The 25,591-nt window shown below is 46.3% G+C and overlaps 1 protein-coding gene across 2 annotated transcripts in view; it reads right to left on the bottom strand.

Moving 5' to 3' along the window:
• Positions 1-355: 355 nt before the first annotated feature.
• The window catches only part of SLC7A1 (solute carrier family 7 member 1), a 47,889-nt gene continuing 22,653 nt past the window's right edge, over positions 356-25,591 (bottom strand). Inside the window, exons 2-13 of one of the 2 annotated variants that reach the window (XM_082069510.1) lie at positions 25,181-25,564; positions 20,841-20,999; positions 18,365-18,539; positions 16,545-16,669; positions 14,807-15,029; positions 13,822-13,961; positions 13,678-13,740; positions 12,063-12,165; positions 10,081-10,292; positions 9,606-9,754; positions 7,063-7,171; positions 356-6,327 (exon numbers count right to left, since the gene is read on the bottom strand). In XM_082069510.1, the coding sequence (XP_081925636.1) occupies positions 6,218-6,327; positions 7,063-7,171; positions 9,606-9,754; positions 10,081-10,292; positions 12,063-12,165; positions 13,678-13,740; positions 13,822-13,961; positions 14,807-15,029; positions 16,545-16,669; positions 18,365-18,539; positions 20,841-20,999; positions 25,181-25,550 (1,938 nt within the window). In that variant the 5' untranslated portion in view covers positions 25,551-25,564 and the 3' untranslated portion in view covers positions 356-6,217. The remainder of the gene's footprint in view (positions 6,328-7,062; positions 7,172-9,605; positions 9,755-10,080; positions 10,293-12,062; positions 12,166-13,677; positions 13,741-13,821; positions 13,962-14,806; positions 15,030-16,544; positions 16,670-18,364; positions 18,540-20,840; positions 21,000-25,180; positions 25,565-25,591) is intronic. The other variant, XM_082069511.1, reaches the window with a different exon arrangement.

Raw genomic sequence — 25,591 nt, 5'->3', positions numbered from 1 at the left:
TCATTACACAGCCCTCATTTCCTGAGACAAATTTCGCAAAGCCAGCAAAATTTACACCACCTGGGTAAATTCTAGGCTAACTTTGCAGGCTCACCAAGTCCCACCTAATACCTGAACTGGTACAAGATGGGGAGAGACTCACCAGTGTCAGCAGCAACAAGCTGCTCAGCACTGGGCACAGACCCCAGCCCGCAGCAAATTCCTCAGATCATGTTATTATCCTACCCATCTCAACAAACTCCAAAGACTGGGGCAGAGTTAACACGAGCAGCTCCCAAAGCAAGCAATCTCCTGCCAAGCTTGGGACAGCCAGCAGACACTGGAACAAGCTGGAAAACAGAAGCAGGCTTGCAAATGAGGGTAAACAATAGGCATCATTTATTTAGATATCAAGAAAAAGGTTTTAATGCTGTACCACATAATTGCAAGTGAATTTCCAATTTCCAAAAGCATCATTCAGGGGAGAAGTATTTACAGTGTCGCCAGGATAAAAATTAGCTGCACACCCGCGCTGTGCTCTGGAGGGCATGGTTCACATTTTAAAACTTAAGGCTTAAATCGCTACATGAACATGGTAAAAACACAAAACAAAAATCAAAACAGAGGTAAAAAAAGATAAAAAATAGATTTATTTGCAGAACAAGCATTAAAACTATTTATCACGCCTGTAAGAAATTCTGAGAAATCATTAGGAAAATAGACCGTTAGACAACAGAAAGCTATTTACATTTTGCTTAATAATTAAAAAATAAAAATATACAGACTTTTCCATGGCTTTGGCCAGTAAAAATCCCTTTACTGACATGACCCGAACTCACACCAGGTTTGCCAGCACACGCCGTCTCCAGGCTGCCAGCGTCTTCTCCTGCTCCTCGCTCCCAGCCCAGCGCAGCTGGAAGCCACAGTGTCCTGCTGGGGAACCCTTTGCTTCCCATTGTGATCCCAAAACCACGAGTGACTCTGCCAAAACCACCGCCAAGGCATCGAGTGGGAGAGGTGCCTCTCGCTGGCTGGAGCCTGCCAGGTCTCACATGAACCTCACGTCTCTGAGCGTGAGCCAGGAGCAAATACCCTGAGAAAAACCGAGGTCTGGCTCTTGCTGGCAGAGACGTTCCTGGATCATCTGGTTTCCAGCCGGGTGTCAGAGACCCCATGGGACCCCACCTGCAACTGTAATGCAGGGCGTAAGGCAGCCCGGGGGGTTTTGTGGGAGTGGCATTGCTGCTGGGGCGGGAAATGAATGATAAACCATGAGTTGAGCGGCAGTGGGCAGAGCAACCGATGGCACTGGTGAGGCAGCTTTGCCCTCAGCTCACTTTTGGGACAGGGGAGGTGGCTGCAAGGGCAGTATGTATGTATAGATTTAGCCTTGAACAACAAATGCAATTTTTTGGTATGGGAAAGGAAGAAACAGAACCTCCCTGTAAAGTCAAGCCCAGCGGGTGCCACAAGGTTATCCATGGGTTTAGGAAGGGAGATGCTTTTTCTGCCAGATGGAAAAGGCTTCTTTCCAAATGGGAGGGCGTTGAGGCACATGGAGGGGTGGGACTGCAGCGGAGCCTCCTGCATGAAAACCAGCACCCCTCCTCCTCCTCTTCAGAGCAAGCCCCTCCAGCTTGCCAGACCTTGATCCAGCTTGGATCAAGCTGGAATACAAGAGGTTCCACTTAAATTTGAGAAAAAACTTCTTCTCAGTGAGGGTGACAGAGCACTGGAACAGGCTGCCCAGGGGGGTTGTGGAGTCTCCTTCTCCAGAGACATTCAAAACCCACCTGGACATGTTCCTGTGCGACCTCACCTCGGCGTTCCTGCTCCAGTAGGGGGATTGGACTGGATGATCTTTTGAGGTCCCTTCCAATCCCAAACATACTGTGATACTGTGATACCTGCGTGCCACCCTCCATTCATTCAGGCAGATGACAGCAATGCTCACGTGTATGCGGCTTTCTGGGGGTGAGGAGTTTAAGAAATCCCACTGGAATTCATTAGTGTACAAAATGCAATCACTAAAGAAACAAACAGATTTTACAATAATAAACATAATATCGTATTGCTTTCTGGTCGCTGAGTTAGCAGGAACAGAGGCAGCAGGCAGTGACGGGCACCCTCTGCGCATTAGGAATATGAGCTTGTTTCCAATATGGGACAGAAGAAGGGAGAGAGTGCCCACGGCAAGTGCTGCCAGCTACAACCTCACCCTTCCAAAACCCTGGCAGCAAACAGGAACGCATGGCATCGGCACCAGTGGTGCTTCCATCGGCGTGGCCCCCGGCAGCCACCAAGCACCAGCAGCGCCAAACCAGCGGCACTGTGCCTGCAGCACATCCCAGCCCTGCCATGCCCAGACAGGACGGGGAGCAGCCCCACACCCCCCCATGACAAACAGCTGTCCGACACCCAGTACAGGCACTCACTGCCCAAACCAGCAGCAAACTCCACCCCAAGGGATAGGAAAAGGGCAAAATGAAGCCTAAACCCATCCGGTAATGATTTTCAGTGAGAAAAGAATAAAAGTTGTAAGCAAATAAGCAAAAGCTAGTTATTTTTCCACAAACAAATTATTATTTTTTTTTAAAGCTGTTTTAACAATAATTTTCCACTGAAAAAGGATGGCTGGCTACATATCCAGATCTGCTATATAACTACACGCTGCAGCCTTGGCACTGCCACCCTCCAGGCACCAGCAGCCAGTAGGAGCCTTCCAACAGCTTCCCCGGAGGCTCCTCTCAGCCGAGGAGACTGGGAGCAACCGAACACACCAAAACAAGGTCAGCCCTTTGGGCCAGAGCCTGCCCTGAAAGATCAGGCAGGCCACTTCTATCACACCTCCCAGCTCTGGCAGAAAAGGATCTATTCTCGCACCAAGCAGTCATCGCTTCTCCATTCCCACCTCTTCATACAGCAAAATGCTCTGCATCTGTACAAAATATTCTTCTAATAAAATAACAACTGAACTATTTACAAAGAAAAGCTCAAATTAATGAAGGTATATCATCCACAATGACAAGGTTATAGCAGCAGCTGCTTTAAAGATATCTGGCTTGATCTATGTTACACACAGACATCAGCAGTGAGGCAGAGAAGATGTTAAAAAAAACCCAAAAAATAGCAGTTAAATTTTGCCTTTCAGTTTACAAAACGTACAAGCAAGCGGTGGACGCAGCCAGGAGGGGATGGGGCAGGAGCACGCAGCCGTGCTGAACTCATCACCTGCTCACCGCTCCACTCTCTGAGTCAAGTCACACAATGAGGAGGCCAGGAGGTCCCCAGGTCCAGCTGGACACAGGGGAAGCAGGTAGACAGAGAGCCAGGGAGACACCTACACCGCCCTGTCACTGCACAAGGCTGTAGGGTCCCTCCACCTCCTTGTATCTGGTGAGCAGCAACACACAAGAGAGACGGCAGCACCCACAACCAGGGAACCGATGGGCTGAAGAAGTCACAATGGAGAAGTGAGAGATGGGGCTAAAGATCCCCGTCTCCACTAGCAAATTTGCAGCGGGTGGTGCTGGGGCTGCTACAGGTAATGGCACATGTAAATACCAAATCTGGTGACACAGAAAGGTGTTCCTATTAACCTTCTCAGAGAAAAGGCAACTGAAGAAAACTGACCCCCATCAAGACCTTCCCTTCTTCTACGTGCTGCTATTATATGCCACAAAAGCTGAAATGAAGTTAAGAAATATAAATACCAGAACAGATCCCTAAGTAGACAACAAAAATAAGTTAACATTTATATATATATAAAAAAAATACTTACAGCAAGAAATCTGCGTATTTTTAAATAATTTTCAAATAATTTTCTTTGGAAATACACTTCCAGTCAGAATTCACCCCCAAATGGTCATTGCTGAATGTCTAAATTGCTCAGAAGCTGGTGCTCAAGGTAGGGAAAAACATCCTTACACTTTTGGTACAATGTACAATCTTCTCCCCTTCCCACCACATATTCAGTGCTTTTTGGGAGGCTGCGGAGTGTGTAGAGCTGTTTAAACACTGCCTGTGTTTAAACAAAACAGACCTCAACCTAGTGGCTTTTGATATTCTTCTCGTCCTGCTTAAGTAAGACTTCGTATCCACATGAAGAGCAAAGGCAGATGGTTAGGACCCATTGGCTGGAGCAGCGTTTAATTTCATTCTGTGCGGGAACTGCACTCAAAACACACCCCAAAATGCACCCAGAACACAACGCACATGTTGCCTTCACTCCCTCCAATTCCAACCCTGGCAAGAAGTGTCTCCCAGTTTACTAGAAGGAGGCCAAGATTAAAACTCCTCAGTGAGCAGAAAGGCTATAAGGTTTCTCTGTGAGAGATGGTTCACCGTCCGGCTGTGTAATCCAGGAGATGGTCTGGTTCCCCTTTCTGCTGCACTAGATGCCCAGTGAGACCCTGATCAAATCATGCAGGGGTCTGTTCTTCAGTTGTCCAACTGAACGACTGGGACAAGAGCCTGTCCCTTTGTCAGTGCTGATAAACAGATTAAAGATCACCCGGTGTCCAGAGGCAGTATGGTGGAGGACACCTAGGACAATGAGCATCCACTCAGGCTGGGAGAAGGGATTTCTGCAGTATATATTTGGGATGCCCCATCCCTGGAGGTGTTTGAGGTCAGGCTGGATGGGGCTTTGAGCAACCTGATCTAGTTGAAGATGTCCCTGCCCATGGCAGGGGGGTTGGACTAGATGACCTTTGAAGGTCCCTTCCAACCCAAACTACTCTGTGATTCTGTGATTTGTTTATCAGTACAAGCTGAAGCATGAATTTAAATCAGTGGCACTACATGGGCATGGCCCACCTTCCTGATGCTTTAACAAGCCTTTTTTAGGGTAGCGAATTTGGCTGGGGAAAGCTATTAGAGAGAATTAAAAAAAAAAAATAATCCTACAGCAAAACCAAGGCATTGCCAACCAAACACAGACCCTGGGCTCAATTCCAAGTTTCCCGCCTTTCACGATGGCCAGGTTCTGGAAACAATCTCCAGCCTCAAATGGAAAGCTCTTCTTAGCAAGCTGGACCCTTGATCTTAGAGGTGTTTTCTGGGCTGCACATTGCACTGGGACCACTGGGACTGAGGAGCCCCTGTGCACCCCCACACCCTCCCCTGGGCAGGGGGCAGACACCAGGAACTGCTCACCAGTGAAGTTCAAGCCACTGAGGATGTTCCTGTGCTTCCCCTTCCTGGGGCACAAACACTCTCCACCCACTGACACCAAACCAAGGTGTCACGGCCAAATCCTTTGCTAACACCGCACACAGCTGGCACACAAAACTGATGTGGGGAGAGGAAAATAGGGTTCCCCCTTGTTGTCAGAGCTGGGCTCTCTTGTGCTCCACCATTGCAGCCACACCATTGGTGATTTCTGAGGCAAAGAGGTAGGACGGCTCTTTGGAGACACCCATTCCTTTCAAGCCATTCAAGTACTTGCACCAAATAGTTCTATGGCTAAACCTGGGAATCCCTTTGCTGAGCCAGCAGAAACATCTGCTGGTCTTACCTGTGTGCTGGCAAATGACCATTCACCCGACAAGCAGCAACCACAAACGCTCCCAACATTCCACAGCAGTGCTGAGCCTTAAAGCATATGAATACATAGTTAAAAAAAAAAAAAAAAACAAACAACAAAAACTATGAGACCTGATACTCTGAAGAATGCAGGTCTTGGAGGTGCTTTCTTAACCAGGTGAAAGCTGGTGTTTGGCGAGAGCCTTTTTTTTGTGCGTACACGTGGGGTACAGCTCACGTCGGGTGAAGGACAGACCTGGGCTAAGCATGACAGTAGCACTGCAAAATCTGCTCCATCTATAATCAGGTAGAGTGTCTGTGGGGAGGTAATTCCTGGAGCTACCGAAAGAAAGACCTTTGTGAGGCCTGGTTTCATAGCAGCATTTAAGGTTAACTGGCACACAGAAGCAGTTTTCTTTCTACACGCTGGGGAAAAAAAAACAGACAGGAGAAGGAGGAAGGTAAGTGCATAACCCTAGAGTAGCTGACAGTGTTGCCAGGAGTATGCCAAACGTGTGGCTTTTTTTCCTTGTGATCCCTTTAAACTGTGCTAAGCAAACCGCAAGCTGCAGCAACAGGGCTGGGGAGTCCTGCGTTACCCTTCCTTATTCCTGCATTACTGATTAACCAGAGGTAACCTGGCCCAGGACCCCCATTGCAAAGCTTCCTTCCCCGTAGCCGTTCCCCAGTTGCCCGTAAGCCAAACACGATGTCATTTACAGCTGTCCGAACCAGCATCCGTGTTTCTTTCCCCATCTGCTGAGGCCGCGTAGGTGGCTTCCACGCTGTGCCATATTCCATAGGTAAAATAGATGACAAATCCTGCAGAAGCCAAGGGGAGAGGGCACCGTTAGGAAAGAGAAACCTCAGACTGACCAACGCCGGTTACACCAGGGGTAAGTCCGGCTATCCTGATAGCTAGCTTCTAGCAGACAGCCACTACTTTCCTCAGGAAAAAATAACATTAATACAGACATCAGTCTTTAAAAGACAATCTATCCAGGCCCCAAATGAGGGGCTGATTATAGAACAAACTTCACATTCTTTCCAGTGAGTTCACTGTAGCCCATTCTGCAGAGAGCTTTCTCTCTCCTATTGTTTGCCTACAGCCTCCATCTCGGAAAATATCTCTGAAACTGATGTTAATCTTACTTGTTTTCATCATAACAAATCTCCTGGGCATTTCAGGCAATTCAGCCTTCTCCATGTGGCTATTAGGAGCATCTTGGGATGCAGATCAGCTCCTTCAGCTCCAGAAGCAGAAACCCCACCACCTGGACTGCAGTTCAAGGCCAGCCAATGAGAAATGCTGTACAGTCTCTTGTTGGTAACAAGACACATAAGATGTTCATGGGTTGTTGTTCTGTCCTCACAAATGCTTCATGACCCTTGAATTTAAAACAAGGCTTGAGACACATTGCCTAAATAGCTTCAGTTAAGTCACCGAGGTTGCCCAAGGATGATGAGAGTGCAGAATCTCTCTCTGGAAATAAATGTGTCGTTAACAAAATCTAGTAATTTTGAAGACAACTTTTTTTTTTACTCTCTCAAACTCACCTATGAGCATCCAGACTGCAAACCGTATCCATGTGCCTATGTCTAGCTGCATCATGAGGTAAACATTCACAAAAATACTCACAACAGGAAGAAGAGGCAAAAGAGGTACCTGAAAAAGAAAGAAGGATACATGGCATCCATAGGGCAGATCAATGGGCAGGGAAGAACATCACATCCCTTGTAAATGGGCAGCAATGGCTGTTACCAGCTCTTCAGCTGCCAGGTCTGAGAAAAGGCAACGTTAGACCAAAATGCAGGACATCAGTCCACCACGGGAGAGCAATGTGAATGATGTTATTCACACATTTTAAGAATGCTTGTCCTTATTTTGTGGCCCAGAGGAGGCAAGAGGCAAATTTTAGCAGCACTACTAAATACTTGTGGGGGAAAGAAGGGAAAACCAAGGACTGCATCATGACAGGCACCTACTGAAGACAGAAGAAGGTAAGGAAAACGTCAGAGGAGGGACCTGAGCAACTTCATCCAGGACGTACCAAGCTAATTAAGAAATACAGAGCAAATTATCCCAGAGCAGAAGAAAACCACAAAATATTGTAAGAGACAAGTGCAGTTGTACCTAGAATGCCTTAATGATCTGAAGACACAAAGAAGAATGAGACAGTAAAGCCAAAATGCAAAAATCAGAATATGAAGAAAATAGCACAGGCATGTACAGACAAAATCAGAAAGGACAAATTATAACAATAGAAAGGTTCGTGAATATGGTGAAACCAAGAGGAAAATGAACCCCACTCCTTAGGAGAAAATGAGGTTTACAAAAAGAAACAAGACTGAAATTTTGTAGGCCTTTCTTAATTTAATCTTCACAAAAAAAAAAAAAAAACAAACCACCAAACAACAAACAAAACAAAAAAAACCCAAACCAACAAAAACCACACATGGTGAGCAGATGTTCACATCATTAGAGAAAGGGGATGGGCACACAAATTAGAAAACGGAAGAATATTTTTCTAAATTAGGCTTTGTCAAGTCAGTAGGGACAAATTACATTTCCTTAGGTGGGTGAGTTATATGCCCAGAGATCACAGGGGTGATCTCTGAACTATTAGTAGCCATCTCTGAGAGCTCTTGGTAGACTGGTAAGGTCTCTAAAGACTGGAGAGACAAATTACCTATTAAAAAGAAACAGAAAAAACAACTGGGGAACAAACCAGTCAGCCTTGGATTCCCAGAGAGACTTTGGAGAAAAATCACTACATGGTCAGGTTGTAAATGTCTAAAGGACAACAAGGAGATAAGAAACAGCCATTACAGATTTAGCAGTGACAGGTCTTTTGTTGTTGTTGTTCTCAGACAGCGCAGTGGCTGAGGGGAAAAACGGGAAGTAAAACACCCTGAGTAGAAGGTAAAGAAATCTCCTCAGAAATAAGTTCAGAAAACAGTCTAGATGACGGTTTTCTGCTAAGTTTTCTGCTCCTGGACATTTCTGTTTCCACTTCTGGGACCATAACCTCAAGAGGAGCTGCAAACACTACACCCGGGGCAACTCTGCTTGGATTAAATAATTAAAATTGGAGAATTTACTGAAAAAGTGTTATTAAAGAGCAGTTAAAGTAAGAGCAGTTTGGAGGATGGGATTAGAATCCGGAACTAATTCAGTAAATTGGGGAAAAAGCCTGAAACCAATATGATAGAACATGATTGAAGGATTATATTGGAGGAAAAAGACCCAACATCCCAGTGTTTGTTTAATATGGAAAGGAGGGTGTGCTTGAACAGGGCAGGAAAATGACAGAGTTCCTCATACTTAAGGCTGTTTAGGAGACAAGAGTCATCCCTTGGTCTCCATGGGGACCAAGCAGGACATGAAAGTGCACTTTCTTAGAGCCTTTTAGTAAGTATTCCTTTGATCTTCACACACAAGCTTACTTCTTGAGTTCTCTCTCCTTCTGTATCCAACATCTGACATGGACCTTGAAAACCATCCCCTTTTCCTCTGGTCTCTGTCTCTTTCATATCCAATAACCACCTGCTTTCAAAAGCATTGTCCTGCCCTTCCCTTCTGGCCACATCTCTGCACCAGGTTCTGCCCTCCCATCTTCTCCTGGACTCCAGCACCATTGACATTTCCTTCCAAGTCCTCTGCTGTCGCCTCTGACCCGACCACACATGGCTCCCCCTCCTGATTCTCTCCTCCAGGCCCTCAGTTAACTCCCTCAGCCCCTTCTGTGCTGAACCTGGCGCACTGCTGGACAGAGCCTTCCCACAACACTTGTGCCGTGCTGCATTCTACAGCGAAACACCTACACTGACATATGAGGTTAGACGCCAAGAGGAAACCAGACTTGGAAGCTGAGCTCGACTCTGGTAGGATGCACCTTTATGCACTAAGCGCAGATTGTAAGAGGTTACAGCCACCCTAGCTGGAGAGCTCAAACCATCAGCCCTATTGGCAGCCCTGCCGATGTTCTCTGCATGCCCATTTGGCCAAGTCCCCCCTTCTGATGCAGGCCAACATGCACATCTTCCTCCAACGCCTTCCCAAACAGCTCTTTTCAAGCTACACCTCCCAGGACACTCACCTTAAAGGAGAGCTTGGTTTTACTTTCAGGCTGTTTCCATATAATGAAGCTGACAACAAGAACAAGGATGGCAGCAATAATCCATACAGCCTTTATCAGAATGCTTGGTTCAAGGGCAGTGAGGATACAGCTACCCACGATAAGGAAACCTGTGAAGAAACACCAAAAGCTTACTGATTCTGTTTTTAGGAACAGGGAAAAAAAGCCCCAAAACCACAAGCAGGCAAAGCAGAATCTGAAAGCTCAACAAACAAAACAGCAACACATGAAAAAGCTAACTCTAAGGAATATGCCTTTCCCCCTATACACACCCACCTCTCCATCTGTGGATTTCTTTTCAAGTCAGAAATTGAATCTGTAGATCTTCAGATATTTTGGACAATACAAGAGCTCATTCAAATTGCAGCCAGCAGGCAAGCTTTCCCACCATGGTGGGTACAAGGACCTCCTTGCTGGCTCACTGCCCACCGCTTACCAATGGTAAAGGTTGAGATGTTCACCACCGAGCCAGAAAATTTGGAAGGGTCTGAATTTGAGGGACACAGTATGGCTTTGAGGGAACATTTCTCCTCTTCCTCTGGCAGAAATCCAGCCTGAGACTCACTGGTGCTCACAGACTCGTTGTTATCCGTCTCCTCCGTTGTCCTAGCCATCTGGTATGCCAAATTAGGCTGCTCCGGTTGATACCTAGGAAAAGGGAAATGAAACAAAGAGCATATTGGTTTGGTGCAGGGTGCTGTTTGTTTAAAAGCCACACAGTCACAGCTGTGCCCCAGATCACCACAGCACCAGAACAGGCACACAGAATATCTACACTCTTCTGTTTCAGGGTGAAATACAAGGAATAATGTAATTATAACATGAGCAAATATAGTCAGCTATTATCACCTACAACTTGGTGATGCCAGTGTTCTACACTGGACAGCGCTCTCTTGCATAAAACCTTATCATCCATGTCACCAAAACATGATAGCAGTGAGGACTGGGGAATAAAGTGGCAGAGGGACGGACAGACAGTCATAACCAGGCTGTTGGGTTATCTGCAGCGGTTCAGCTCTTGTGTTTTGGCATGGAGGTGCTGAGCTAAGAGCTCAGCAGATATCACACCCTGACAGCTGCTGATCACACCCCACAGCGACATTCCTGGTGTCCCATCCTCCTCCATCCCAGCCTCTTCTGCTGGCACGTCTGCTGCCACATAAAGACGGAAGAAGTGAACAAAGAACAGTAATTCTTTGTTCCATTTGTGGACAGCACCTCATTCAACAGAGCCCTGATGCACAACCATGTGCATCCATAAAGAAAAAATGCTCTTCCAGACTCAGTTCTTTTTCACAGAAGGTTTTGCCTGTGACTCTCAGCCACAATCCTGACTAAAGGAAAGGGCCATTTTGAAAGACATCTTAAAATCGTTCCTGCGGGGATGTGTTTGCAATGAGGGCATTTGTGAAACACTGCAAATTGAGAATTGCAGTGAAATCCTTGGTTCTAGGCACAGCAGAGTACTAGTGGTAGGACCTTATAGCTTTGGCAACAGTTCAGTTGCTACTTCATTAGGAGCCAACAGGGCAGTCAAACCAGTGCCCAGGCTGCTAGCTCTGCAAATCCAAGATGGGTAAAATGCCACACAATGGGTACAGCAACTTGCAAAAATAAATTAAGAAGCCATTTACAGCTGTATGGAGAAGAGAGGACTGGGAAAGCAAAGAACAAGTAAGAAGGGCAAGGAAAATCATCAAGAATTTTCAAGGGGCAGGGTGGAGAGCACAGGCAGAGAGCAATGGTCAGTGCTGGCCCTTCACCTCCTGCAAGACAGTTCTTAGTTCAATGCATTTGCTGTGAGCAGGCAAAAAGCCTCCACCACACTTTGAATAAGTAATTCAACATAAAGGTATTTTTTCAGTAACACAATCTTCAAAATACAGTCCTCATGGGTAAAGTGCTGTTATCCATGAGGTGCCAAGCAATGAAGATACTCAATTTTCAGCTTAGGTTAGGGAAGATATGGGAGCTCAGCACTTCTGAAAGACATGTACTAAGGCACTGATCCTACAAACACATGCTCAGCTTTTTTTGCTGCTGCTGGACTTTATCTTGAATCTCCTTGCAAAAGTAAGACAACCTGAAACTGTATCCCCAGTGGGAACAAGAGTGATGACGACAAGACACAGGCATCCAGGACCACCCATCTCTCCTCCCTACACGCTGGCTTATCTCCCAGGGCATTCAGGGCTGACCACAGCAGGAGTGGCATGTACCAAGGGTTAACCAAGTTCAGAGGACCCCCTTGCAGATCCAACTAACGCAATGCTCCATGACCTTAAAGAAACAAGTTCTTCACATGCTTGTAGCTGGAGACGTTAATGGTCTTACTGGGTCTATGGAAACTATAAGGACATCTGATTGCTGTGTTGATTTCTGTCTGTGTGGTAAGAGAGGCTGTTTCTACATCCATACCTCAGTACCAATACGCAGGCTGCCACTAAGGAGTAAGCCAGGAGGGTCCCGATAGACATGAGATCCACAAGATCTTTCAAGTCGAAGAGAAATGCCATAATAGCTGCAGGAGGAGAAGGTGAGAGAGGGAAGAAGAATCAATAACATGGCATAACACGCATAACTCAGGAGAGTTAACAATGATGCAGCACATGTGTGACTACTGCTCAGGACCCAGCTGCGGGGCTCGACCTGTCCTGAGATGGGGAGAGACAAGACTTGGTGCACGAATACCCTGAGCCTTGCAGGCTGTCCCAGCACAGCCTCACTCACTGGAACCAGAGGAACCATTTACAGTAAATGCCAGTCTGCTTGTCTCTCATGGGTGTGTTCACCCAACTACCAGCAATGAGCAGGTATTTAAACCACAGCCTCATTGATGGAGTCCCCCAGAGCAGCTGCAGCATCTCTAAGGCCACTGTTATCTCCTGGAAGTAGCCTGAGGGAACAGAGGATGGGCAACATCTCACTCCAGTGTCTTGGCTCAGCTAGGGTGAAACCAGGCTTGTGCACGCAATGGGACCAAGCATCAAGGAGGGCATGTTGAGTTAGCATGCCTTGTCATGGGGCTTACCAGAAAAAAGGTACCGACTGCTATCCCTTAGGGATTACCCTGCTTATACACCCTCACCAGGAAGCCCCTGGCTCTACAGACCTTTGTACAAAAGCCTGCAGAGGGAGAAGCAAGTAAGCAGAGGACAGACACCACAGTCAGACATTCAGGTGACACCACTGGTCATATGGGAGTGCAGGGTTCTCAGAGCTGAGCCTGGCCCAGCCTGTCCTCAACACATCGCCTGGAGCCCAACAACCAACCCGACCTTTCCACTCAGCTGGCAAGTGCTGCCTCTGCAGCTTCGTGTGCGCTGTGGTCACAGGTGCTACAGACCACTCTGAGGAGACCTGAAGGGACTGCAAAGCGCGTTATCTTTACTTTATCTGGCTATTTTTTCCCCAGTCTGGACCCGAGGCCACCTGAAGAGGAAGATGCCAGAGAAGCAGCTGTGAGGAGGGTCCATGGGTCCCAGCGGCAGGAACTGAGCTGCTTCACAGGAGCTCAGAGTGCATGGTGGCAGCTCAGCACCAACTCCTCACCAAACATGGCGTGTTCTCACACTGACGGCTCATCCCACATTTGCAACAGAAGGTAAAGAGAAAGCAGCAGGACTCTCCTCTTTGCTGGGCACCACGACGAAGGGGGTGGCTGTTAGAAAAGGGTAAGCTGCTCATCCTTGCCACAGGAGAGTTCCAATTCCCATATTCCTGGGGCCTGGGAGAGGGAAGGGGAGGATGGGACGGCTGCCAGCTTTGACTAAGGGATTAACAAACGCCTGTGCCACAGGGGCCATCTGCCGGTCTCCTGCTGCTCTGGCATCTTCTGCTGAACTGCTGCCCATGGGCAGCATGGTGTCTTCAGCCAAGCCAGGTCAACAGCCACAAGGATGCTGGGGGACCACTGGCTGCCACCTGGCAGGGGGTTAATTATTTTTAAGGCCAGCAGAGCACACAGGGAGCGGACGTCAGCAACGAGCTCTGAGAAAGAGGGACAGGCACACAACAAGCTATTCGTACTCACCCAGCCCCTCCAAGGTATGCCCTGGGAACCCCTCCTGTGCAATACTTCTGAATAATAAGTGGGCTAGAGTCAGGCAGACTTAATTGCCCCTCGGATGAGCTTATGTATCCTTCTCACACATAAACGTAAGTATTTGGATCTTACCTGCAATGGCCCCTGATGTCACTGTTGCGATTATTGGAGTTTTTCTCTTCTCATTGACTTTAGCCAAAAATTTGAAGAGAAGTCCATCTTCTGCCATAGCATAAATTATTCGAGGCATTGGAAACATGGAGCCAAGGAGACTAAGGACACAGAAGGGTGAAATAATCTACTTATATCACCTCCTGCTGAGCACAGCCACATAAATGAAAACAAGTTTATGGCAGTACAAACACAGAACAGGTGGCTTTCATTCACTTCAGCTTCTCCTTCAAGGGCTCTCTCTGTACACCCACGTTGCTGATAGCTGGCAACTGGGGTGCAGCTCTGTGATTTTGGATACCTAAACCTAGCCCTGGTGCATGCAAAAAAGACTGATTTTCAGGTAGCAAAACACCCATAACTTCTATAAGCCTCTACGAGTTGCTCACCTAATTGAATATGTCTAAGCTGATCTGAAACAATAAGTCTCCAGAGTGCAGAAGGTGACATATTCTTCCTCCAGCCTGCCCTGCCTCCCATTCAGATGGCTGTCCTGCAGGCAACCTGCAGACAGACAGCCCTGGACATGCTAAGTCCCATATGCTCCAGAAGATGCACCCCACACAAGTCTGCTCTCCACTCCGCAAGCCAGGATGTCTTGCAGGAAAACCATGCTTGCCCTGCAGAGTTGCCTCCATGACTTAGTCACTGACTCCAGATCTACATTTCAGAGATGCACCTGATGGGTCTGCTGCTAAGATGGGAGTTTCTGAAGTGATACTGGTCATGTGCACCTCTGAAATCTATCACGGGGTGAAATCCTGGCCCTTTTGAAGTCAATAGCTCTGAATTTCATCCCTAGTCCCAGCTTCTCTGCCAATCAGGACCAAGACGAATCCAGTGAAGGCAAAGAAACAGTACACAGACCTGACATGCACCATCATTTAAAGGAACTGGAGATACACGTTTGCCTGGAGAGATGCACAAAGGAAAAGCAGTGTCTCACCTCGTGGAAAGTGCACACAAGGAACCAACAGCCACCACGTAGTTGGCTCCATCCCAACCCACATATTTGAAGGCATTGGGTAAAGGGCTATTGGTATCCAGCTTGTAATAAGGCATCATGAGCGTCAGGGCAGCTGACACACCAAAATAAGCCACAAAGCAGATAAGCAGAGATGCCACGATGCCAATAGGAATGGCCTTCTGAGGGTTTTTTACCTCCTCGCCTAGAAGAAAGAAATTGAAATATCAGCAAAACAATGAGCAAGAACTCTATCCCATCCTACAGCACTCTGGTTGGGGCTGTCAAAAGCAGTTGACTGTGATGCTGCTGATGGGCTGCCCCATCCACTTGGCCTGCCCCAGCCTGTTTGCTCCCACTTCTGCTGCTCCTGTTGTGTCGTCTGACAAACCTTTGTGGAGGTCTTGTAAAATCAGGCACAGAAACAATCTGGATTAAAAATGTTTCTTTCCCCAAAAAGGATTATTTTTGCTGCCTACTACTCCTGCTATCCCACCGATGGTGCAGCCCCAAGAACAGTTCAATGATCACAAATGATGGCACAAAAAATTATTTTGCATTTGTAGGACAAATATTTGGGTGACAGTTTCATTTAGCATCTCCACCAGAACAATTACACAGTGAACAAGGCACCATAAGTGCCCCATTCCAGGGAAAGGCAGACATTGTACAGCACTTGGAAATCATATGAATCTTTGATAATTCCTCTTAAAAAAAGGACTTCCTCTAGTTTTTATGGATAGTTATTGACAACAAATTTGGGACAAACGTTAAAAGAAACAGCTTTGAGCCTTCCTTGTCCTCCAAAGCTGCTCTTCTCTGAAAGCAAGAGCTCCTGAGGTTTGGCATTGCAGTAGGATGAATCAATAAAAGAGATCCTGTAAATCAAAGTCGGATTAACGTGCTTCTCCTCCAAAGAGAGGCTCTAGGGCTGGCTGGAGTAATGGAGCCAGCACTTCTCAGACTCCTTGAAACATGTGGCAGTACTGCTTTATCTGCCTTTGTGATGATCTCCTCCTCCCGTTGCTCCAGATTTGAATCCACGCAGTTCCTGACAAATGTGAAATTAAAGATAATCTTTCCTTTCTCCAGGGAACTTGGATTCTTCTTAGCCAAGAGAAATATGACAATGGTGATGGTTTCTCTCTCAGAGGAGATCTCTGAACCTTTGGTAACAAAATCTCTCTCTTATTTTAAGGCACAGTTTTAGGCTGCAGATGACTGTGACGACCCCCCCAGCTCTCTCTTTCTCTAGCTTTTTACACACTCCAAGCCAGTGGAGCATCTTCAGTCGAAGGCACTGAACAACCCTACTGCAGGATAACCTGTTGATTAAAAAGCATCGTCTGGAGCTACAGGTTCGAACTTCACGAGTCATACGAAACATCTGAACTTGGGCCTTCCCTGTTTGCTAATGGGTAAAAGCTGGTTGTGTTGTCTGTGGCATCTGACGTGGTTAGTGCCATCAGTGACCAACCATGAGACTGGGCCCTGCAGGCAAATAAGGAACAAAGTGTGTTTTGTGGGTTCTATGGTCTAGCTGCCTGCCACAGCAGCTACAATTCAACAGCTGAGCCAAAAGTATATTTTGGGCTGCAGTTCAGAGAGATGATGAATGCAGTGTCCTGAATTACTCATTATCTGTGCTGTGCGGCATTACTTAAAGCCAATCTATCAGCAACCGGGTTCACAAGTAGAATGAAGACATCTTCTCTCTTACCTGTAGTAGCAATGCAGTCAAATCCCACGAAAGCATAAAAACACGTGGCTGCGCCAGAGAGGACTCCCTTCCATCCATAGGGCATAAACCCTCCGATACCATAGAGCATTTCTTCCTGTGTGTGACTAAAAGGCACGGCACTGGGTTAGAAGCCATCCTGCCTGGTTGAAAGTAACTAAACTATTCATACAAAATCCAAAGCTGGAGTTTGAAGGAATACCCTCTCCCTTTCATGCGCTATCATACAAGTACCAGGCAAAACTGCTAAGCCCTACCCTGCTGCTGAGCTTGAACTGGCCTGCAACAGCCTGGGAAATGCACAGAATAAAAATGGTTCATGGTTTGTTCCCACCACCTGTTTTTTGCAGAGGATAAAAATGTCTCAGCTAAGGAAGGAAGAAAATAGCATGAATATTAAAATTCCTCTTCAAATATTACTGTATGTATGTAGACACATTCATTTAAACATAAGCTTTTGAAAAAGGACAACATGTAATTCTGAGAGCTGAAGCTGACAGAGAGCAATGCAGGGTGCCATGACTGCCTAAAATCCACCCAATCCTCCATTTTTAACTTCAAAATTACCTGTGCCAAGCTCATACCTCACCTGTGCTTGTGATCCTGAGGGAGGAGAGAAGCCTACATCCCTGATGCACCAAAGGCCTCACCCAAAGTTCACTGAAGTCAACAGACAGACACCCACTGATCCCAGTCCTCTCTGGATCAGGATCCCAGATCCATGTGCCTGTGTTGAGTCAGGTATAACACACCCTTCTGCTCAAGCGACTCACAGAACTTTTTCAGGGAAAAGCCTTTGTAAAGATGAATTAAGTCAATTAAAGTAAATCCCAAATCTGCAAATCTTATTGGGGTACGCATCTGAACTCTCATAGAAGCTCTGTTGAGACAGAGATGAAAACTGTCCTTTTATTTGCAGAAATAGCACAAACCAAATGTGGATTGGTCTGGAAATAATGATAAAGTAAACCCCAGACAGATTTCATGAAAATAGTAAGTCCTACAGGTCAAAGAGCTACGGTTACATTTTGAAGCTATTGCACTAATTGCTCCTTGCATGGGAATACCAGTAGGAAAGAAGGAGGGACCTTTCCTAAGGCAGCAATTTGTTCGCAGCAGGCTGAATTTTACAAGACAAAATTGAACCATGCAACATTTACGAATCTCTCCAGTTTGGCAGTATTTAAAGACCTTCATTCTATGTTGCACAGTCTCAAGCAAAGAAGAACAGTCTTGTAGCACTGGCAACTCTCCTAAGCTCTTTAATTTTGGTCTTTAAAGGAAGAGGGGGTTTTGGCCAAGTAGCAAAATGCCACTGAAAATGGATTTGTGATAGGCTTGCTGCAATGCATTAAAATAATCTGCAACTTGCCTGAGGCGTTTGGGACAAGGTGTCCAAAAGGTACACAGTGCCTCAAGGTACACAGTGCCCAAGTGTCCAAAGAAACTACAGAGCTACACTTGCTCATGGCTTCAAACAGATGCCAGAGTCAGCCTTTGTGCAGCCTTGAGTATAAGGTTGTCTAAAAAGCTCTTTCCTCTCAAATCTGGATACTGTATCCATCATGAGGCTGGAAACGGTCCCTTATCCAGCACAGCTCATGGTGACACAGCCTACCCCCTACCTGTTTGCTTTCAGCAAATGCCCACCAAAACCAGCTTTGACTCCAAGGTATTTGGCAAAGGAGGGGTCCATCCTGTTCACCAGTTTTCTGAATCACTCCACAAACCCTCCCATAAAACTTCCCATCGAAAAACCATCAACTTCAGAGCTACGAATCCAACCTGCAGATCCAACCTACTTGTTTCCGTAAATGCCATGGCTGGTGTTGTAAATGTCCTGTTCAGTCAGCTGCCAATTTTTAACAGACCCTTTCACGAAGCCGGAGACCACAACAAAGCCGAGGACGAGGATGTTGATGCAGGTGAACACTTTGTTCACCAGGGCAGATTCCTTCACGCCAAAAATTAAAAGCCCTAAGGAAACAATGGCAGAGAGGCGGTCAGGTATTTCCCTACCAGCAGCAGGCGCTGGGGCTTGCAGGGGTGGCCCAGCTGCGGTCATGCTGTGCTCTGCCCACCTCATCACACTTCGTTTCTCCACAAAGCCAAGTAGCTCAGGTAAATCTGGATTAACTCACCCAGAAGGAGGACAGGGACTCCAGCCCAGACATTACTACTGCGGGATGCGACACCGTCCCACCCAGCATGTCCATCTGGCATAGGCCCCAGGTAAAGTGCTTCACTAACACAGCTCAGCTGCTTCCAGTGCTTTCAACAACAGCTCTGGTCACCCCTTGATGACACCTAGTCACAGCCAAACTCCACCCAGAGACCTGGAGAAAGCACCCCAGGTGGTTTTCCATGAAGGAACATTGTCTTAGAGATCTTGGCCACATGCAGAAGTTATGAACAACATTCAGCTTTCCTTAGAAGCAGGGGAAAATATGAGAAGAGACTGAATCCAGGGAGACAGCTGCTTCTAGTGCTGAAGATAGAGAAGAAGGTGGCATCTTGGGAATCCTGCTCCCATTTAAATCAGTAGGACCTTTGCCACTGAGCTCAGCAAGAGCAGCATTTCAGCTTGTGGTCTTAAGAGCAACCATCTGAAGAACAGTTTTACAGGCTTTGGCAACAAGCATCTCACTGAGGCATTGCTTGGCATTCAGAACAACAAGTTCCAGTAACTTACTTTTGCTCTTCAGGTGCCTGATTTTCAATAAACCAAACCTGTAACTCAAATCTAAGAAGGTGGCTGAGGGAAAAGGTAAAGCACTTCACATGGGGATGAAGGAGAAGAGAAGCACGACAGGGTGTCCTTATTGCTATTCCAAGGCACTGCAAGGAGAGGGGAGCAACCTGTGGACTCACCTTTTCTTCTTTTATAGGAAATAAGCTGATACAGCCACATCAGGAAGTGTTAGATAAAACTGCATATCTGCCCAGGAAAACTTACAAGGTACCTTGGAGAAATCTGAAGCTCAAGATGGTGCAAGCAGAAATAAACTTGGAGTGCTTGTATTTGGGACAACAGCTCCTCATTCAGCAGATTTTTTGTAGAAAAAAAATGGTTTGCATTTTTATTAAAATCCAGGGAATTTGCTCCACGCAGGGGAACAAAGATATCAGTAATCTGTATAGTTTTACACCTCGGTAATGCTTAAGTGAGCAGTCCTAAATTATGTAAACTGTATCTGAAGTTGAAGACCAGATTCTAATTTGAAACTAGAGCAACTCCTATTATATACAGAGGAACGAAGAGGAAAATCTCTCCCATTCAGAAGCAGTCCTAAAAAAGGAGGGCTGCTATCAACTTCAACAGTCCTCAGTATAGTCCTGGATCCAAATGCAAACCCAGATGCCAAAGCATCCCTTGCTCACGAAGCTTGTCCCTGTGAGCACAGGTTACACTGTTAGATCGTCATCCTGATCAGAGTGGGAAATGTTGAGATAACCTTGTTGAGGTGACATTGCAGCTTCTGTGTTCTGGAAGCCGCAGAGGAGTACACATGAAGCATAACTTCTTAAATTTGCATAAACTTGGCAATGCTTTGCAAGATGCAGTTGGAGTAGAGGTTCAGAAGGGTTTTAATTTTACAAATTTTTGAAACTTTTCCAAATCCTGACCAAAGCCTTGGCACATTTTTAGAAAAAAAGAGGACCTGACTGTTTATTACACATTTATTCTTCTAGAGTCTTGCATTCACTGCTGCAAACTGGAGCCCAAATATATTAGAAAAACAAACAAAAAAAAAAACAAAAAAAACCACCAAAACAAACAACACAAAAACCCAAACAAACCCAAAACCAGTACTACATTAAGTTGTTACTGAGTCCCATATTCTTTTTTCTCATTTTCCTCATTCCAATACATGGAAAACTGGCAGATTATACAAGGGGAAATAATTGTGACAGAGCAACAGAATGTAATTCTTGTGTAATAGGATTTGTGGAGGGAAGGATTAAACTTCCATACCTGATTGAGGATAACAAGTCATCTTTTCTTTTTTTCCTTACATAAGATTTGATTGAGGGTTTTAAAAGTGCCTCAAAAAATACCAAGAATGCTGCCCTATAATTAAAAACCTTGTAAACAGGCTATGCCCCATGCTAACACTACAGCAGTGACACAGGTCAGTCCAACACTTGTAATTAAAATAAAAAAAGGTCTTCAATATGTTGTTCAAAGTAAATGAGGACTTTGTGCCTATTCCAAAAGCAAACAATGAAATTACAGTAATGGGAGGTCCAAGACTCAAAAACCCTCCAAGGTTTTACCTGTTAGGATGATGATTATCACCACGGCGAAGATATCTGGGTATTTTGCTAGCACTCCAGGAGCATCCATTGTCATGTATTTTTTACAAAATTCTTCAATGTGCTGGCCTATGATTTCATCAAATGTCGCACTCCAGGCTCTGGCCACGCTTGAGGTTCCTACCAGAGGACAGAAAGGATGCAGATCACCCTTCATGGCTGGCACAGGTTCCAAACAGGTGTATACCTTGCATGGCTTTTGGCCATGGAGGACCTCAAAGCAACTTTGCATGTGCTCCCTGGGTGCTGGGAGCAGCTTGTCCTTGCAGATCCAGCCCGCAGCCTGTATTCGTGCCTGGCCTCTGCTTTGATGGTAACGCACACAGGTGGTGGGTCTCAGACTCCTACTCAGCTGACAAGATTAAAACAAATCCTTGCAGTGATTTGGCTTCTTAGTAAAACTCAGCTTTGCCTTAGATACTGCTTAGACTGACCTTTTTCTTACACCTCCTGCAGCCTGAACTTCCCCCAAACCTGGTAATTTCTGCTACTACAGAGGTCTGAGTGACATGCTGGCAGAAGTCCCTGGCAGCCCTGGCTGGGTGGCTGCAGCCCAGGCAGAGGGACTTTACCGAAGCCAGCCAGGCTTGGCAGCGCGATGCTGGAGCACCGCAGCCTGGACTGCAACACCCACCCAGCTCTGTAGGCTGTGATCTCCAGCTACATGCAGGTCTGCTTCAACCTAGGCTGCTGGAGTATCTGAGCAGGATAAAGACTGAGATATAACCTGCAGGTTATCTGAGCCTAAGTCAGCCTATTGCAGGACACTGGTGATGATCCCACAGCAAGCAGCACGACTCCTGCCGGCAGCAAGTGCTTAGGCTGACCCCTCCGGGGCCGCTGTTTGCTGTGGTTCCCCAGAGCACCAAACCACATAACAGCCTGCCAGTGTGAGGACTGAAGCTGAGGTCTCAGGATGACCAAGTCTGGGCCACTGTCTGGGCCAGAAGAGTCATTTCACAGAACAGAAATAGTAACAATGAAGAGTTACCACCAGACAGTGACAGCACTGTGTAAAATAAATTGGTTTGGGTAACAGCAAACTTCTTCCTCTCCTGCATTAAAGTGGCTATCATTACACTACCAATGTCTTATATAGTATACTATATATAGTAGGATCTAATTGCATGATATAATTACTACAGTACATAATTACCTAGTTAAAAAAAGAAGTTGCTTTGGTTTGGGTTTGCAGAGCAGTTCCTCAGAGGACGCAGTCAGGGGCCCCATTCTACCTGGAACAGTTTGTCCTGACACACTCACCTGTGGGCGGCTGTTCACGTCCCAACTGCAGCACCTGCAATTGTGTCAAACCACGTCCATGCTCACTTGCAGCTAAATTCTCTGCAGCAGTACTGGGCAGCCCCTGCAGCAAAGCTGGGGACACTCACCACCCCATCCAGCTTTGCAACAGTACAAAAATAAGCTGTACAACAAACAGACCTGTTTGGAGACTCTTCTGTTCACTGAGACAGCAAAGTGCACAGTGTGAATGCTTTAAAGAGTAGTGACATCGGTGCCATCAATTTAATTTTGAAAAACTCCAAAAGTTATTGTATACCACATCACAATTTTTCAGCTTAACTTTGGCACAATTTGAGGGAAGAGACTATTTCTTTAGTACTGTTTTGGTTTTTTTTGTCCTGGCTCTTATATTTTATGTTCTAGTACAGGAACAACCTGTGTTATATTAGATGCCAGTTGTTTGGATGCCAGTTCCATGTAACTATCAGTCATTTATCCCAAACTCGCTGTAACCAACAGCCTTGAGGGAGTGGGGGCAATCTGACATTCTTCCAAGATTGCAGACACCTGGATAATATTTTACTGTTGCTAGAGCGTGTGGTGCTAAGACATTTGGCTTGTATCCGGGAGGATTTACTAATTCTGGGTCAGCATAACCTCACCAGATGGAGCTGGCTCCCTCCTGCAGCACACAGCTCCCCGGGGAGCCGCTGAGCTGAGGCACAGGACACATTGCGGGAACAGGCACAAGCTGGGAGGTCACCACGTGTCCCGGGAAACCCCAGCAGCAGCTTCTCACCAGGGATGCTGTTACTCATCGTATTACCAGCTCCTTCCAGCTTCTAGTTCCTGAAGCGCCTCCCACAGTATGGCACGGTTTCCCAAACCCACATCATCCCAGAAGAAAGTTCGCATCAGGTCCTGGTCCTGAGCACCTTCCTCCTTCTATCTAGACCACAGCCGATGAGTTGCACACCCATTTTTGCTCATCACCCACCTCCAAGACCCCACACCAGTCTTCCCCCAAGCCAAGTTACTTCAGTTAAATACAAGCCACCAATCCCAGGACCCCAGGATTTCTTTTTCCACCCCCACAATACTTTCTGAACAGATGTCTGAGAACTGCAGCGTGAGAACAAGAAGTTGCCTGTGCCCCTCACAGGTGCAAGCTCACACCACTCCACCCAGTTCCAGTGGCACTGTGTAGCATGTTCTGCAGCATCACTGAGAAAAAAATTGGCTCTCTGCTCCTCTCAACCCCCGGCTCTGAATGGCAGCGTGTGCCTGCCAGCGTATCTTTCTCCTCCACACCCCCAAAGCTGTTGGGAGTTGTCCTTGCTCACAAGAGGGGCAATTAGCATGGGGAAAAAAGGCTGGGTAAGATAAAGAGGCCTGCTAGAGCTCACATCTTCCCACAGTTGCTTTTCCTGCTTAGCCGGCCTTCCTCCCAAATTAAGAGGAAGCCAGTTGCAAATATACATTTCTGTCACAGGACTGAATTAAAAGTAACAAAGTTGTGTTTGAACATGTTCATGGATAATATCTGCTTATTTTTCACTGAATTTTCCGCCTTGTAATAACACAATGAGCAGCCAACTCTGAAATACAAACCAGGGGAGTGCTTTAAAAGCCATTATGAGACCAAAAAGGAAAAAAAAAAACAAACCCCAAACCCACAAAACTCAGAAATACCAGCCTCACCCAGAGCCTGGTAATGTAACATTCAGTATGTAAATCTCTTCATCATGCATTTGCAGAATCAGGTTTTGGGACAGCATCCACAGCTGTGTCAGTCATTTTGCTGGTCCAGTATCATGGTGGGAAGGTCCAAATAACTAACTAGATGAGGAGCATGAAGGAGACGATTTATCATTACCTTTCTGGAACAGAAGATAAATTACCAAGAAGTCTGCTCAATTTTTCTATGTGCAGCCTAAACAGAGTCCATTTTAGAAGTCTGGAGGAAATTGTATGCTTACTTTTTTTAAAAACTATTTTTATCCCCTCCTTGCAGTGAACCTGATTTATAAAAGAACTGCTGGACTCGGATTCCCTAAAGAGATGAGTTTAATTGACTCTGGCTTTTCACCCTCTCATTTCTTATTTAAAAAAAAAAAAAAAAGGAGGACAAAAAAGGATTTCAGGTAGCACACAGAGAAGAGCCAGCACGATCTCAGACAAGCAGCCGCTATACCACAATATAATTCTTGACAAGATCTTACCCTCCCCGGCACCATGGAAACTAATCTCCAAGGTAACACTTGGACATCCCATAAAATGCATTTTTAAAAAGTAATAACAATTTAGCATAACATTCATTTTCATTTTAACTAGCAAGTCTTCACTCTCAACTGACAAGTGGGTTGCAGCCTTAGTTACAGGCACAATGACAAGAAGCATGCCCAGAATGTGCTTGAAAAGACACAAATCCTTAATTAGCAAAGTGTGGCTTAGTTTTCATGTATCAGCTGAATTGTACACTGCATGCTCTGAGCTTGATCCAAGGCCTCTCCTAGTGGGAGCCAAGGGCTTAGAAGGGATTTGGTTTGGACGTTTCAGAGACTGTGAACCTGCAGATCACCCTAAGCTTAATCCTGCAGCCACTCACAAGACAAAACTCTGATCTCAAGTTCCTTTAAACACGTCTCAAAGGGACCAGAAATTAATCCTTGATCAGTCGGGAGTACAGATGCTGCTGTGTAAAAACATCCTTCCATCAGCAGCTTCTTTCTCAGCAGAGGGGACACGCTTTTGCTCCCTGACAAGTGTGCAGCAGCCAGGGCATCACAAAGGGGTGACGTGGAGATTCAGAGGAAGCAGCATCAATAATCCAGCTTCAGGACAAACCCTGAGCCCGCAGCACATCACTCACCTTGCTGACTGACAGGAGCCACCAGCAGCACACCCACAGATGAGTCCCAAAATCCTTGGTGAGTGCAAGAGCCAAGCTTCTATTTTCTAACAGTAACAAAAGCAACTAAACGAGGCTGATCCTACAAACCAGGATGCCATCCTGGACTAAAGCCAAGGTCTTGCAGCACACCCACCATACTTACCGATAACATAGGAGAGGATTAAATTCCAGCCTGTGATGAAGGCCCACAGCTCGCCAACGGTCACGTAGCTGTAGAGATAAGCTGATCCTGTCTTAGGAACTCGAGCACCGAATTCTCCGTAGCAGAGTCCAGCCAGCACAGAAGCCAAGGCGGCAATCAAGAAGGAGATAACAATGGCAGGTCCCGCATTCTCCCGTGCCACGGCTCCAGCCAGTACATAGACACCGGCACCCAAAGTGCTGCCTACACCCAGAGCCACCAAGTCAAACGTGTTAAGGCATCGCGAGAGCCGACTCTCTTCTCGAGTGCAGTCCACATTTTTCCGGCGGAGAAGCTGGTTTCCAAAATTAAGGATTTTCTGACACTCCATCTTTGTGTTTGGGCCTGCAAGAAAGATGCTGCATCATTACC

This window comes from Streptopelia decaocto, assembly GCF_964273445.1.
Source record: "Streptopelia decaocto genome assembly, chromosome: 1".
Classification (NCBI taxonomy): domain Eukaryota; kingdom Metazoa; phylum Chordata; class Aves; order Columbiformes; family Columbidae; genus Streptopelia; species Streptopelia decaocto.
The sequence above is the reverse complement of the archived record's forward strand: the minus strand, read 5'-3'. Positions and strand labels throughout refer to the sequence as shown.